Source organism: Boleophthalmus pectinirostris, unplaced genomic scaffold, assembly GCF_026225935.1.
Source record: "Boleophthalmus pectinirostris isolate CB_2022bp ecotype Guang Dong unplaced genomic scaffold, ASM2622593v1 HiC_scaffold_11, whole genome shotgun sequence".
NCBI lineage: Eukaryota > Metazoa > Chordata > Actinopteri > Gobiiformes > Gobiidae > Boleophthalmus > Boleophthalmus pectinirostris.
In genome coordinates this window covers 10,173,007-10,189,304 of record NW_026570994.1, presented here as the reverse complement: position 1 = coordinate 10,189,304, position 16,298 = coordinate 10,173,007, and the positions used below count along the sequence as shown (strand labels likewise).

The following is a 16,298-nucleotide window of genomic DNA, read 5'->3' as shown; positions in this document are numbered from 1 at the left end:
TTATTTCAGACCTGGAATTGCCAATCTCTACTGAACTAAAGGTTAAAGGTAGTTGTTAACGTTATGACATCACAAGGTGGCAGACAGAATAATAATTAAGGATTACTCAAAACAATGAAAGAAAACACAACTCCAGGTATGTTTTAGATGAGGTGACAACATTATAACATGTCTTAAAGCTCACAGGAATCCCTTCAAGACAATCACTGAAGGACTTGTACTGCATTTTGGTTTAACACTATTAGCGTTTCCTGTTACTAAATATGACTATTGGAAAGTATATTTAATTACTGTCCTTGGAGAAATTCAGACTCTGCACAGTGCTGGGCTTGGTGCAGTTTTAAATGATTATTCTCCCCCATAGTCCTGACGATAAATAGGAGCTATTGAATAAAATAAAAATCTATAAAAATGCAGATATGGCCACAACACAACCTCAACACTATTAGAATTTGAATTGAAATGTTCAATCACAACTTCCAAAAAAAAGCATTGTTTCTTGAGGTGCTCTTTACAGCAATTAGCTCTTCACCTTGTCATGTCACCACAGTTCTTGCCCAAGGACACAACATCAGCGAGTGGGGATTGCACTGCCAACTTTCCAGGCACCTTGTCACTTTGTATTTTTGATCACACTCACCAAGCAGCGTTCTCATGGACTCTCCCTGTTTGATATCCTACAGATTATAACTATTATCCCCATCCTCCATCTTCCCCTGTCACCGTGTTGATTGACAGGGGCGATAATCGTTGCCGTGGCAATGCACAAACACCCCGAAGCATCAGTTCACCTGTAATAGCCTGCCTCTGTGATAGTTTGCACCTCGAAGCATCGCAATCGCTGGCTTTTTTTTGTTTTTTGTTTTGTCTTCTCTCTCCGAACAGCAGATGGAAACCAGAGGTGACACGGTGGTACGTTTTGTTCCAGACACATCACTAATAATTCAATAAACGCGCAGACAGACGTTTTCAAATTCACTTTTTTTTTTTACTCTAAATCTGATTTATTTCGGTTATGCCTCGTAAACAGACGGTTTTCCTGGGTCCATGTTACACACCTCTGTTCACTTTACAACTGATTTCAAAGCGCGTTCACCAGATGGGCAATCTCACATTATCCGCCCAATAATTTCTCTAACTTTATTTGCGATGTTTTCATATTTTTTACGCAAGTTATAAACTAAATGAAAGCAAACTTATGAAAAGTATACAGATGCTCGAACATTTTAACTAGACTATCCTTTGCTAGCGGTGATTAGAATAAAAATTAGCACTGGAACGCCAAGCCAAAATTAATTTGTGTCTTTTATTGTGTTATACTGTTGCAAGAATATGTCTCTGTGTATTAAGTATTTAGCTTTAGCTTGAGGGCACATTGAAAACTTAATGCGTTTTGTGGCAGTTTCAAGCTCAAAATTAGTTCATTGCTTTTCTTAATAAAAATATGATAATATATTTAAATTAAACATTATTCTTCCATTTGCACTGTTTTACTTGAATGCAGCGTTCTTGTTAGCTGGACAGATAATGTCTCAACAGTAGATGCAATAAGCTAACAGGCTAATTGTTGGCTCTTTACATTAGCATTGATTAGCTTATCTTTCAGTAATAGCGCCATTTCCCCCAGCAGTAATCGGCACTTAACTTTTTTGCGGAAACGTATTGATCTATTGGTGCCGCGGTCCAGGAGATGCATCACTAACCAATAATCTATAGATGGTAAACACACAAGTTCAGTGAAATTAAGCAAGGTAAAATGGAGCTTAAATACTGTAGACATGTGGAGGGTTTTACAACTCACTGGAAACTTTACCCAAATCAATTTTTATTATTTATTGTTTTTTTTTTCTTTCGTTTTTATTCATGGAGAAGGCTGCCATGGTCTGCTAGACCTATTTATTGAGTGGGTCTGAATCTTCTCTTATACAAACTACTGGCCTTTTTTATTGGTTAAAATCAATATTAATAGATTATTATGATGACTGGCCAATAATGCCCAACAATCCAGTCCAAATTTAATATTTGCACAGCCTATTTTATAAACAAGACAGTTACTCAAATTCTTTGTATAGTAGCCATATGTATTGGGGATGGGGCAAGATCATTTTTCAAGATTTTTTCTTCCCTGTGTTTATATTAATAGGATAAAAAAGTGTTATGTGTTGGTGAGTTATAACTTTTATAGTTCCAAAATGCAGTGCTAAAATTGCAACAAAAATATTATATATAATAAAATAAAAAATTGTGAACCCAAACCCCAATCTTTTATCTTGCATCATCTTGAGGGAATTGTGTCTCGTCCCACCCCTATTATATATGTAACAAATATATTTTACCTCTAATTCAAATTTCTCTTTAATTCTCCCCAAAAATCCTATCATGTAAAAATTACTTTTACTTAACCGAAAAACACTCTCATTTTCACTTTTGTATCTCTTCTCCTCAGGCCAACAACAAACCGGAGCTGGAGGCGTCCATGTTCCTGGACTGGATGCGCCTGGAGCCCCAGTCCATGGTGTGGTTACCCGTCCTTCACCGCGTGGCTGCCGCCGAGACCGCCAAGCACCAGGCCAAGTGCAACATCTGCAAGGAGTGCCCCATCATCGGCTTCAGGTACCCCCCCAATCCCCTAAGCCCCTCCCACACACGCCCACTCAAACAGAATCATCAGGATCTGTTTTTTCCTAGAATGTTCTACAGCATGGCATTTAGTTTAATTTAAAGATGCATTGTGTAACTTTTTTGGTAAAGAGTCCATCAAATGCTTTTGTTCATGGAGATGTTATTGCTTTGTTTGTAATGTTTCAATGCAGTATGGTGTTAAACCTTTCGATCTACATGGAGACCAAACCAGACCAAGTTACAGGTTAGATCTGTGGAGAGGCAACCCCACTTAGTCAGAATGTTTTTCTAAGTATTTTTAACTCTAAAACCACCTGCAATTTAATGTAAAATAGAGCTGTTTAATGTCATAGTGTGAAACATTCCAGGCAGAGCGACGACATATTCGTAGAAACAAGCAGGTGACAGACCCCCAGCCAAAAAGTTACATAGTGCACCTCCAACTATCTCCATGGAGACAAGCAAGCCATATCACCAGGCCAAGTTACAGGTCAGGTCTGTCGAGAAGTGGACCATCTCACGTCATTAATGTATGTTTTTGCGGTAGTTTTTGAAAAACAAAAGCAAGGTAATTGAATAAACACAAGATATATTTGTTTAATACCATGCTGTGGAACATAACGGGCAAAGCCATAACATCACCATGAGGACAAGCAGACCACAGACCCTCCACCAGACCCTGAGTGGCTACACCAGCCTCACAGCAAGAAGTTACACCTTTCTGTGTGGAGTTTGCATGCATCCTTTAAATCTACATAGGTCTCCATAAAACAGTTACCAGTTAAAATACCTCTGTGTCCTTAAAACTGGCAAGCGAGACCTCTGTCATGAGCCCCAGGGCAGCTTGGCTCAATAGTAGCTTACCATAAAGTCCCTGATCCCATTAAAGCCTAAAGACTTACTTACTTACTTACTTACCAGAAAAGTAACAGCGCACCTTTAAATCGATAAAGTTACCTCCTCTGTAAAACTGGCAAGCGAGACATTTCTCCAAAAGTCCCATCCCATTACAAAGAGTAATAAAACACAACATTAATTTCATATTGGGTAAATTGAAACAAAGCTACGCGCTACTTCCTCACCACGCTTTCATTTTGTACGAATGATGCTAGTATTTAACACATCCTTTAGCATCGCGCTCCTAGCAAGTAAAAACCAATCGATCACACTTTTAACAAGTCTATAGGTTTAATGAAAAAGAACGCAGCTCCTAAACCTTCTTTTATTATACGCCATTGTCTCATTCGTAATAACTAGGAGGGGAGAGATAGCCTTTTATTGCCCCATTGCCACAGAGGAGAGGTTGTGTTTTGAAGCATACAGCGCGCTCCCATCCCCATAGTGTTTTTCCTTTATTTAAACAGTAGGAGAAGAGAGGTGCCACCGCTGTTGGGATTTCAGATTCGCCTTCATGTTTTGGAGAAAATTGAAAAGAAGGATCGAGCGCTGGGTCCCTGGGTAGCTCCACTCTGAGACTGCAATTCTGAGTGTCTATACTTTGAGGAAAATCTACACTAGAAGAAATGGAAATTTGAAGCTGTTTGTGAATTGGTGTTCATGACAAGGTTTAGGGCAGCAAGGTTAATCAAAATTGCTTTAAGAGCCCATATTACGTACACTATTTTCAAATCCGTAATGTAGTTGTTCATCAAAAACATACCTGGAGTTGTGTTTTGTTTCATTCACACAAAGCCTGCATATTTAGGCTGAGTTCTTCTCCCAAACAGAAAACACCCTGTTCCACCCTGTGATGTCATGTGGTATTACAGGAAGTGCTCCATTGTGTTTTAAACTCCGTACACCTTCACTGGAATCTTTTGGATGATTTCAGATCTGGAATTGCCAGTCTCTCCTAACCTAAAGGTAAAAGGTAGCTCTTAACTTGAAAACTACCACTACATGACATCACAAAGTGGAGCAGAGCATTTTGAGCTCTGGAGATGTAAACAGACTAATAATAATAATAATAATAAAGGATTAGTCAAACATGTGTAAATGAAACAAAACATTACTCCAGTTGTGTTTTTGATGTGGGTATGTGGAAGTGGAAGATTCCAACATGACTAAAAGCTCTCAAGAGTCAATTTTGCGTAACATAGGTATCACTTACACGTACAGTTAGTAGAAGTAGTAATTTCGTCCCCAAACTAGAAAAAAATTAAATGTTCCCAAATGTGATTCTTGTATTACTCTAGTTTGTCAGTTCATTTATCAGTCAATTCTTCTGGACGTGTTTAAAATGTGAACCTTGAACAGAATCCCATTATTAAAACATACATTGCAAACCTAATCGCAAAGTTTGTCAGAAAATCGTAATAAGATATTTCCCCCAAATCGTTCAGCCCTAATCAGGTTCATTACACAGACATAGAAATAAAGCACTGGAATAGATCTAACTGCAGGTGGTGGTAGACTCTCATTTGTATAGGAGTTAATGGACCTGTTTTACCTTAAGCTACCAGGCTAATTAGTACGATTCATGATGTTTTTATATAATTTATAAATGCACAAATTGCCCTCGGCCAAAACAACTAATACTATTACTACTACTACTACGACTTCTACTAAATTTGTAGTAACATTTTGGTCTTTAAATTTAAATGTATCACAATGAAAAAGTTATTTTTATAGCTGTACTGTGTAGTTTTCTGGTGGGTGCAAGGTCTGTCAGTGTTATTGCTTTGCCTAGAATGTTCCACAGTATGGTATTAAACATCTAACATGCATTCAGTTATTCAATTACAGTTGTTTTTAATGCTCAAAAATACCTTGAAACCTGCTTGTTTTCATGGAGATGAGTAAGCTCATTGCAATACTGTGGAACATCCCAGACAAGGCAAAACAATCTCGGGCTCCAGAAAAGTTACATAATACACATTAAAACAGTTCTAAACTTATTCAAAGTTCATCAATTTCTATTTCGTTGGGGTCCTAGATGTTATACTAATATTTAGCATCTCTGTTTCCATAATTACTTTTCCCCATAATTTTAAACAAACGCTGCAGTACTTGGCCCACAGTTAATCTTCCATAAGAGATGACATTTTTGACCTTATCAAAATTTGGCTGCCTCCGCAATATTCTGATTAATTGTACACATCAATGCACTCTCTTTAAATCCTAAATTGGCCAGTTTTTGTTTTGATCCTAATTCAACTGCTTTGCTCTGATAAAGGGCTCGCGTTGAATTATAATAGATACATAATTTACAATTCCAAGTCTCTCTAGTCTACGAGAATTGTTTTTGATTTTTAATTTCTCCTCCTTATCCAATTCTCCTGCTGTTTTCTTGTTTTGTCTACCTTTTACTGATGGATTATGTGATTACGCCGCTTTTTGTAATGCCAATTTCAAAAACAGTACTTAGTCTCTTTTTTTCCCCCCTTGTAAATTCAGGTATATCTGGTCCTTTGTTGGTGGGCTTCTTCATAACAGGAGAGGTGATAAATTTTAATGATGTGTCCTGGGGCAGCTGAATAAATTTCTCATTTAGGGACTGGGCCTGAAAGAATTTTAACTACTGCCTGTCCGACCAAAACAGCCCAGTAAATCTGCCTTTTTACTGTGGGGCCTTCCCTCTCGGTATTTTATAGTTTTTCTCGTGATAACTCTCTCCGGTCGCCTCCTTTTGTCCCCAAACTCCACCTGACCTTCTCTTCTCCTCCTCTTCCTGTCCCCCTCTCTCTTTCTCTCTCTCTTTCTGTCTCTTTCTCACTGTCTTTTGGAGATTTATTTGGACCTGTGTTTTTATAAATAGTGTAAATAGTATGTATGTAATGTCAATTCTTAAGTAAATTTTTATGTAAATAACACGAGGTGTGGATGAAATTGAATGCAAATGTTTTTGTCTGTTAAAAATCTCTCTCTCTCTCCCTCTTTCCACTTCTCTCTTTCTCCTCCACAGATATCGCAGTCTGAAGCATTTCAACTATGACATTTGCCAAAGCTGCTTCTTCTCTGGACGAGTCGCCAAGGGACACAAGATGCAGTACCCCATGGTGGAATACTGCACTCCGGTATGAATACTTAGTTCAGCTCAAACTCATGTACGTGCACTGATATGATGGTTAGATTCATGATAGCTCCTTTTATTATCATAATTATGTAGGGAAAAAAGATTTTAGTTGTTAAAGAGGGGGTATTATGCTTTTTAGCTGTCTACCATGTTATAATGTTGATTCTTTCATCAAAAACATGCCTTAAGAGTTTTTAGATGTCATCCATGCATGTTTCAATATTTTAGTGATCTCTCCCGAGCCCTTTTCAAACGCTCCTTACGGTTGTTGTAAGTAAGTTGTAAGGTTCTGTCCAATGCTCAACAAGCCTATAACACCCATGTTCACACACAACAATTCTCCATAAATATACAAAACATGATACAAAACTGTATAAAACTGTACAAAAAGCTGATGTGATGTGTTGTAGTTTCACTAGCGAGATGCAGGCTGATTGTGTTGTGATAGGGGAGTGAAGGGAGGGGAGACTTAATACATAGTTTTTGGTGAATACAGCATTTTCAAAACAATAAAAAGTAACATAGTGACCTAAATATGTTCTGTGTTAGCAGATAATAGCCCACAGAAGTAAAATACCCCCTCTTTAAAAATGTGTTTTGGCAGTAGACACTAACATGCAATAGTAGAAGCTGTAGCATTACTACTAATCAGTAATCAATTGTGGTAGTTGAAACCCAGCAAACCCGTTGATGTTAAGTCACAATTATAGCTGATATTTGAAGTTCTGCAAATTTTATTTTCCTGTCTTACACATCACTGGGTTAAGTAACTAAGGATTTTTAAAGCTTTGTGGAAAATCAAAGCCCTCATGACTCATAATGATGAAGAAAGCTTTTACTGCCCCTTAAAATAACAGCTTGTAGATATTTTTTTCCTACCTACATACATTTTCTCGTCGTTTCATTTCTGAGTAAATTTAAAGGTCAATAGTGTGACTAATATAAACCACATGGAGTACATTTTCCTTGTGCAGCCCTATATATGAATGTTTTAAAATAACCATCTACATTCTAGCCGCAGAACACTTTTCTACAATAAGTACAAAATGGGGTCTAAAAATGCCTTGGCGTTGAACCAGCTCTGTAAAGTGTGCTCTAGATTGAGTCTGCTTCTCTGCTCAGTGCACTGTAAAGCCAGCCCAGTCAAACTGCAGTGCCACAACAGAAGGAGGAAAATAAAGTGTTAGACCTTGGGTAAACTCTGACATAAAAGGCAGGATGAAAAAGCCCGTGAATTTCACAGCGGGGCTCAGTGGCGACTTCACTAAGAGCGTGAAATACATTTTACCAAATCGTATAACAGCCCCTCTCTGCTCCCCACGCTGCCGTAAACCTGCGCTGTATAAATATTTCTCAAACACGGGTTAAAGTGATTTCAAATACAGAGGCAGGAGCCCTGTCTGAGTGCTAAATCTGCTTTTCTTTTGCTTGTAACTGTAATGACACACTCCAGTCGCCACAATGAAGGCATTAACGGGGAATCTGCGGTGAATAAAGTGGAAAGGGCTCACACTAGATGGGCTGCGGGTGTGTTTGTGCTCTGAACAAGGCTGTCTTTGTCTCCTCTCCCATCCAGACCACGTCAGGGGAGGATGTGAGGGACTTTGCCAAGGTGCTGAAGAACAAGTTTCGAACCAAGCGCTACTTTGCCAAACACCCTCGTATGGGCTACCTGCCTGTTCAGACCATCCTCGAGGGGGACAACATGGAGACGTGAGTGCACTCTATTACACACACAGGTCAACACAGCAGATACTCTACACCTGATAGGAGCCCAGTCTGTTAGATTCACTTCTGACAGGCTGGTATTGGGGGACTTGTGTTACATTTTTCCCATAAATACTATATATTCTTAATCATTAATAATGTCTTATTTAGAGGTCTGTTCAGTGTTTATACAGCCTAAAGAAAATAGCTGATTAGCGAATATTTGAGATATTGAGCTATAACAATATGATTTCTATTATAATGCAACTGGATGGCTAATTACCTTGACATAAATATTTGAATTCATAGAAAGAAAATTGAAAATTTAATGGGCAAACTGTTAAAAAATATGCTTACATTTCTGTAGCTTTGAATGAACTAGTTATTTTAAAGCTTTGACTGCAACATGCTCTTGAAATGTAGATTGTAAAGACGTTTTTAGGTGGAGGTCCAAAAACTTTCTGTGATGTTGTTTTGCCTGGAATGTTCCACAAAATGGTATAAAACTTGGCAATCTCCACGGAGACAAGCAAGTATATTTTGACATTGAAACGATGCAACTAAATAAATGAAAGGTAGTCAAGTTTATGCCATACTGTGGAACATTCTAGGCAAAGTAATTATATTTTCATGTGACAAACAAGTAACAGACCCACCGAAAAGCTACATAGTGCACCTTTAGTTTCCAGAAGGCCTGCCAAATTTTGAAGGACAATATATTGCTGAAGTAAATGGAGGTACTAAATGATAATTTTGAAATTTGAATTTATGCCACTGACACAAAGACCCTAAAGCAGATGTATCTCCAGAAACTATTCTAAATGTATAATACTGTTAAAAAACACAAAAAGCACAAACTGCGCTAAATAAATGGCAGAGAACACATTAGAACTTAGTTTGTATCTGTACTGAATACAGTCCAAATCTAATCATAGTGCACAAAATAACGAAAGGGTCCTTACTACTACAAAAAAAAGCACCCGCAATAAATATTGACCTGAAAAATATTGTTCCACCTTTCATATATTAAACGATAACTTCATATATACTAAGTATCGTGACAGGCCTAGTGTTTTTCCATTTTGCTAGCTCTCCTATTGGTCAATCAGTATGGTACAAAATGAATATCTGGTTTATACTTCAGTACAGTCATAACATGGTAAACCTTGGCGTATTCTGGATAGATGGTCCACTTTCTAAACCTGATGTTATGGGCCTATTTAACATAACAATCGTGAGACCGCACATGCAGCAGTTCTCGCCCTAGTTCTCTATTTATCATAAAAGCCATAATAAATTCAGGGCTGACAGCAATCAATGTCCTTATGATGAATTTATGAAACACATTACATATTTTGCCCCAATGTAATTTCTGTGCCCACGATCATTAACATTTACAGAAGGCATCAGCACGCCGAATATGCTAATACCGACTCGGTTTCTGAATCAATATTTGTCAGTAAGAATTTGACCCGAAGATCACACAGCAACACTATGCTAATTTTCATACTTTTATGTTAATATGAAAATCTACTGGGAAATACAGCTTAAATTCCACTTATTCAAATATTCTTATGTAATAACTTCATTTTTCATTCCAACCCTGATATTTATAATAATGGACCTAGCAGTTAAGTCAATACATCAATGTTTTTAGTACCCTAATCCTTGTATTATCTCATAACATTTATATGTATTGATGAATCGAAGGTTGTAATATACTAAAAGTCAATTATTGTCAGTTGGTATGAAAGATGTTGACGATTATTGAAATTCTGTAACGCAGCTCTATTTTCTTAAGTCAATAATGGTAATTTATGTAGAAAATACTGGACAAGGTTAACATCTCTCTGGTAAAAGAAAGTTAAATCAATATTCCATTTTGTCATCCTCTTATGCAGTATCAAAATAACTAAAGTAGCTATATATCAAATTAATAAACTACTGTATGTATGAGTGGAAGTGCCCATCCTCTGCCCATCGTGTCCCTGTGATCTCCACGGCAACCACTTCCAACGCTTCTCATGACTACAGTTCCCATCATGCTTTGCCTCGTGTCTCGCCATGGCGACGTGCTCCCACTTCCTGTGTCATCATCTCAGGTTTTTTTGTCTTGCAGTCCTGTCACTCTGATCAACTTCTGGCCCGTAGATGCGTGAGTATTTGGCTGACACAAGAACACAGCACCATACACTAATATAAGTATACATTCATGGTTCATTCTGTCATCTGTGGTCATTTACATTAGTTTATGGCTACTGCTGCTAACTCATAACATATTTGTATTTCATAACACATAGACAAGCCCCTGGTTCACTTCCTACTATACCAAGACTCCAAAAGAAGTTACCAAAAGGGTAGGGATGGGCAGACATTTGCCAAAAAATATATATATATATATATATATATATATATATATATATATATATATATATATATATATATATATATATATATATATATATATATATATATATATATATATATATATATATAAAATAACGTCTCTGATACTGGAACCGATATATCCCATCCCTACAAAAGATCCCGAGAAACATTATACATTGCTCCATCAAGTACTTTTAATTTAGCAGAACACAAAATATTTCAAAATCCAAATTAATTTTTTTCAGCTGTTCAAACAAAAATAAATTAAATTAAACCATAGAGAGAAGAAATGTTGAAAACTGTGGAGTGAACAGTTGTGTAAATGTGATAAATGGTGTGGCAATGCTAGACTTGGTACACTTGAACGGCTGACCACAGTCCTGGCTCTTCAACAGACTGCAGAGCTATTTTACTTTTTCTCATTCAGTGTTTTTATTATTTTATTTTTACTACTTTCTGCATTTTTTATAGATTTACAGATTTAGATTTAGGAGACATCAAATATATAAAGTAAGATAAAATGACTTGCGTAGAAAAAAAAATGCATATATATATTCAAATCCTCAAAGTACCCACTGTTTACTTGAAAACTATTTAGAAGAGGTTTTTTTTCCCTTTATTTATTACATCATTCCATATATCGAGTGAACAACATAACATGGCTAAAAACTCACAACAGTCAATTTTGTGTAATCACTGCAGTAGCTCCACCCTGAAGAGAAGCTAATCCAAAATTCTCAAGGACACTCCACCAAAGCAGGTTACCCATGTCCGCAGAGGCCTAATGATAAACACTGATCTCTCCTAATGTGAAGTGGTAACTCTTAAAAATCAATAAAGTTTTCCAAAGTAGACATAACAAGAGCCGGTTTACAATTCATCCCATAGCTTTTCACATCTGTGCCGTGTTGTGTCTGCTGCTCCCATAGACCTCCCTGTGGACTTGTCTAAGGATAGTGCATGTGCGTGTGTGAGGGTTTGGGGAATAATAGGCCCCAAGATACATTCACATTTTTTTGTTTCGTTTTTCATTCGGTTTCATTCTATTTTTTTGGCTCTTTTTCAGACCCGGATCGTCCCCTCAGCTGTCCCATGATGATACGCACACACGGATCGAGCACTACGCCAACCGGTAACGCAAAAATCACTACTATATGAATTTAATACGAAAAGGCTAAAGTGGCATTATCTATCAAAAGCAACATTCTTCATAAAATGTGGTTCTGAAAGTGAAAATACTGAGAAGCAATTATGACTCTTGTAAGCACTTAGCCTTGTAATAATGTTGTTACCTCCTTAAATACATACCCAGACTTGTGTTTTGTTTCATTCACACATGCTTGAGTAATCCTTTATTAGTTTGTCTACACTGGCAAAGTTCAAAATGCTCTCTTCCACCTCATAATGTCATATAATGGTTCAGTAAAAGTTGGCAATTCCAGGTCATCCAAATGATTCTAGTGAAGGTGTATGGAGTTTACAAACACAGTGGAGCACTCCCTGTATTACCACATGACATCTCAAAGTGCAGAATAGTTTTTTCTGTTTGAGAGAAGGACTCCATGCATATTTTTGATGAGGATGAGCAAAAGTATAAAAAGTTCAGAAAATAAAGTAATATGGGCACTTTAATCCTCTGAATCATTTAGTTTTATAGTCATGAATAAGTTACATTTTACTGAGTCACTGAACCAATTTTGACCAATCATTCTAGAGACTTGTATACTTTTTATTCACGGGTTTCAATTTCCCATTCAGAAGACATAATATTTAGTTTCAAATTATTAATCACTATGGCAACGGCCCTTTTTTCCTTGAAACTCATGGACAGATTTTCCTCTCTTTCTGGTTTGATCCGGACTGCGACCTGATTCAACCCGATCTCTTATTCAATAACCTACAGTACAACTCCGAAGCCTTAACAAAATTTAAGAATATCCTAACTCGTGTATATATATATATATATATATATATATATATATATATATATATATATATATATATATATATATATATATATATATATATATATATATATATGATACTTTTATTGTGATATCTTCTCCCAGATTTCATATAGTTTCTCTAATATCATTTTGCTGGCTCCTGCTCCACTTTCTTCATCGCTTTCACTGTCCCGGGCCCTGCAAGCATCACAGATAATGGCTCCTCCAGAGATCTCCGAACCTCGCGATCCATGTGGTTTAAAATAATGAATTTGGAGGAAGAGGAGCCAATAAGACTGCACACTCTTAGTCTCTCTTCTCGTTTGGTTGACTGTCTATCTTCTCTTCCCTCAACCATTAACTCACCGGGGATCTTCTGTCCTAATTCTGAATCAACGCATCTCATCTGCTTTTAATTTGATCAGTCGTAAAGTTGAACACAGTCTTCCTTAAAGGTGCATTGTGTAACTTTTCTGGTGGAGAAATGGGAATGTCCCACAGAATTACATTGAACAGTGTTATCGTACATTCAATTCCAGGTGGTTTTACACCTCAAAAATATCTAGCAAGACGGGCGTTCTGATTGAGCAGGGTTGCCTCTCCACAGATCTGATTTATAACATGGCCTAGTTTGGTCTCCATGATGATAGAAAGGTTCAGTGCCATACTGTGAAACATCCTATTCCAAAAGCATTTGACTGGCCCTCCACCTGAAAAGTTACATAATGCACCTTTTAATGTTCCTCTCAAAGTGTTATTTTTTACATCGCGTTGGATCACAGAGAGGCCCAGTGACAGATGGCGTTTGTGTAGTCGAGTGCTTCCTGTCACCAACCTGGGAGTTAAATTTGGCGCATGATTTTGAAATAGTCAAATAATTAGGTGGTGCTGTTTTTAAAGATGCAGTCGTGGGATTTGAGGACAGATTTTTGAAGGTGATGTGAGACACTGGTGGAATACAAATTTGGGCCGCAAACCATAAACTTTTTGATAGATGATTTCAATATAGGTGCGAATGGAGTCTTTTAAAAAATATGTTACATTTGATAAATCTCCTTTGCACTCAGTTAAGATCCTTAAAGGGCCCATATTACTCTATTTTTTTTATCTATGTTACAATGTTGTTTCCTCATCAAATACATAGCTGGAGTCTTATTTTATTTCATTCTCACATTGCCTATTGCCTGTCTTTACTGAACTAAAGGTAAATGGAACCTGTTAACATTAAAACTAATGCTTCATGACATCACGAGGTAGAACAGCATTTTAAGCTTTGGAGCTTTTGGAGGATTACCCAAACATGACCCCAGGTATGTTTTTGAGGAGGTAACAACATTTTTACATGGCTTAAAGCTTACAAGAGTCAATTTTGCATAATATAGGACCATTAACTTTAGTTATTGTAGATGGACAGGTAGATGAGAGTGGTCTCATATGAGTAGAACAACAAAACTACCACTAATATGATAAAAGATATTATAAATGACTCTTAATAATTGTAAATGGTGAAATAGAGTTGCCTTATGACAGTGTAAATAAGATCCAGTGATTTCAGCGAAAACATCTTTGCGCACGCTTTCACCGATCACATCTTGCTGAGCACAAAAACAAACAGTAGCACAGATAATAAAAATGAAAAAGGCGACGCTGAATAAAAGGAAAACAAAACAAAATTGAATTGGACAATCTCTGGACAGGCTGATAGAGCTTGTTCAAAACACGAGTAAACCCTTTGCAATCTAAATACAGCTTTTTACACATTTATGAAGGAAATAACGTCCGTCTTGCTAGGTCATAGGTCACACAAGCGCAACTAAGCAAAAAAAACCTTTAAAATAAAATGATATTATCGCCGTGGCAACGTGGTCTTTTCAAGTGATGTACAAACGCAGTGCTTTTGGCTGTGTATTAAAGCCATACTTAAGTGCATGTCTTTTTGACTTAAAGGGATACCTTGACACCTCATCAAATGTTATGTTTTATTTATGTGAACTTTTCCCTATCTCTGTATTCTTGTGTGTGCGGACGGAGCTGTATTCTCCACCTTGCTGAATAGGTTAGAAACATTCAGCTGCTTTTTCAGGCGATAATAAAGATGATAAATGGTGCCCGGACAAACTAAAATGTCAAGATATCCCTGTGCTTATGGTCTAATTTGAATGCGTGGACATATTAAAATGAAACGTTGTATTTCTGGTGAATACGCAGTCTGCTGTTTTTAGGCTATGTTAATAATGCTTTTGCCTGTAGCTTTTAGCATGGCGTCGATTACTGCTCAAAAGGAAAGGAAAACATCAATATTGTTATTCACCAAAGAATACGTGTGTTTTTTCAAGTTTGTAAAGCTAACCAAATTACACCGCTGAGGAACAAGAAGGAGACTGACAAAAGAGTGAATTGCGCAGAGTGATGGGGAGAATACTTTGAAAATGTATTTAGTTACAGAATACTGAATACAGTCACAAACATGATCCAGTCAGTGTACTGTATTCTGAATATTTGGAGTATTTTTGCATTGAGTTGCATTTTAATCATAGTGAAAATGCAATATAGGATTAAAAACAGCTTTGTGTTTAAAGTATTTCCTGTCACTAACTGGAGATGGAAAAATCAGACATGCACTCATCACAAGAAGAGTGTTTCATAGATTCTCACTGACTCTGTGACGATTGAAGCCTAAATCAGATGATCAAATACCTTAATGTAGGCTATTCCTTTGATTTTAAGAAAGTGACTGTACTTCTGAATACCACCAAATGAAAAAGTATGTTGCTGGAATACAGTTACTCAAAATTTGTGTTCCCATTCAGTTACTTCCCAACACTGACTACACACTTATGAGGAGGTCAGTTAGCTAGGCGTTAGATGGGGCACTATTGGCTCTGAAGAAAGCTTTTGGTACGGGTACTGCTTGGTAGCCTCCAGGCACCTAGACAATCACCAGATTTCACATAAAAGTGAGGTGGCGAGGTGAAGAAGTCAAGTAATTGGACTTCAATATAGTTTCAGTGGTCAGTCCCTTCATAGATTTAAATGGCCCATATTACGCTATTTACTGATCTATGTTATAAGGTTTCTTCATCACAAACATATCTGGAGTTGTGGTTTGTTTTATTCACACGTTTAACACACAAACCCTGCATATTTAGGCTTTTTTTTAGTTCACTATGTTTTTCAAACCCTTCAGGTCAAATCATTTAGATGGTTTCAGCCCTGGAATTGCCAATCTCTACTGAACAAGAGGTAAAAGGCAACTTAGAAACATGTCATCACAAGGTGGAACAGAGTATTTTGAGCTTTGAAGATGTAGCACGGTAGGGTAACAACGTTCTAACATGACTTAAAGCTCACAAGAGTCGATTTTGTGTAATACAAGACCTTTAAAAGTCGTCTTTATTCACTATAAAAAGTGGACACATACTACAGCCAAAGTGGTGTAGCAGCAATAGCACTGAGGCAATTAAAGGAGCTCTATGACATTTGTAACTGTTTTAGCATTATCGATTCCTGTGTCAAGAGCAGAGGAAGTTGTTTGTTTACTCACTTTAATGACCAGGAAAACTTTGGAGAAATTTTAACACCAATTTGAACAGATTTTTGTTTTGGACAGGTGAAAGTTA

The 16,298-nt window shown here is 37.0% G+C and overlaps 1 protein-coding gene across 2 annotated transcripts in view; it reads left to right on the top strand.

The window, feature by feature from the left end:
- The window catches only part of dmd (dystrophin), a 229,785-nt gene that overhangs the window by 196,316 nt on the left and 17,171 nt on the right, over positions 1–16,298 (top strand). For both annotated transcript variants that reach the window (XM_055164366.1, XM_055164360.1), the window contains 5 exons: positions 2,447–2,613; positions 6,527–6,638; positions 8,214–8,350; positions 10,464–10,499; positions 11,799–11,864. In XM_055164366.1, the coding sequence (XP_055020341.1) occupies positions 2,447–2,613; positions 6,527–6,638; positions 8,214–8,350; positions 10,464–10,499; positions 11,799–11,864 (518 nt within the window). The remainder of the gene's footprint in view (positions 1–2,446; positions 2,614–6,526; positions 6,639–8,213; positions 8,351–10,463; positions 10,500–11,798; positions 11,865–16,298) is intronic.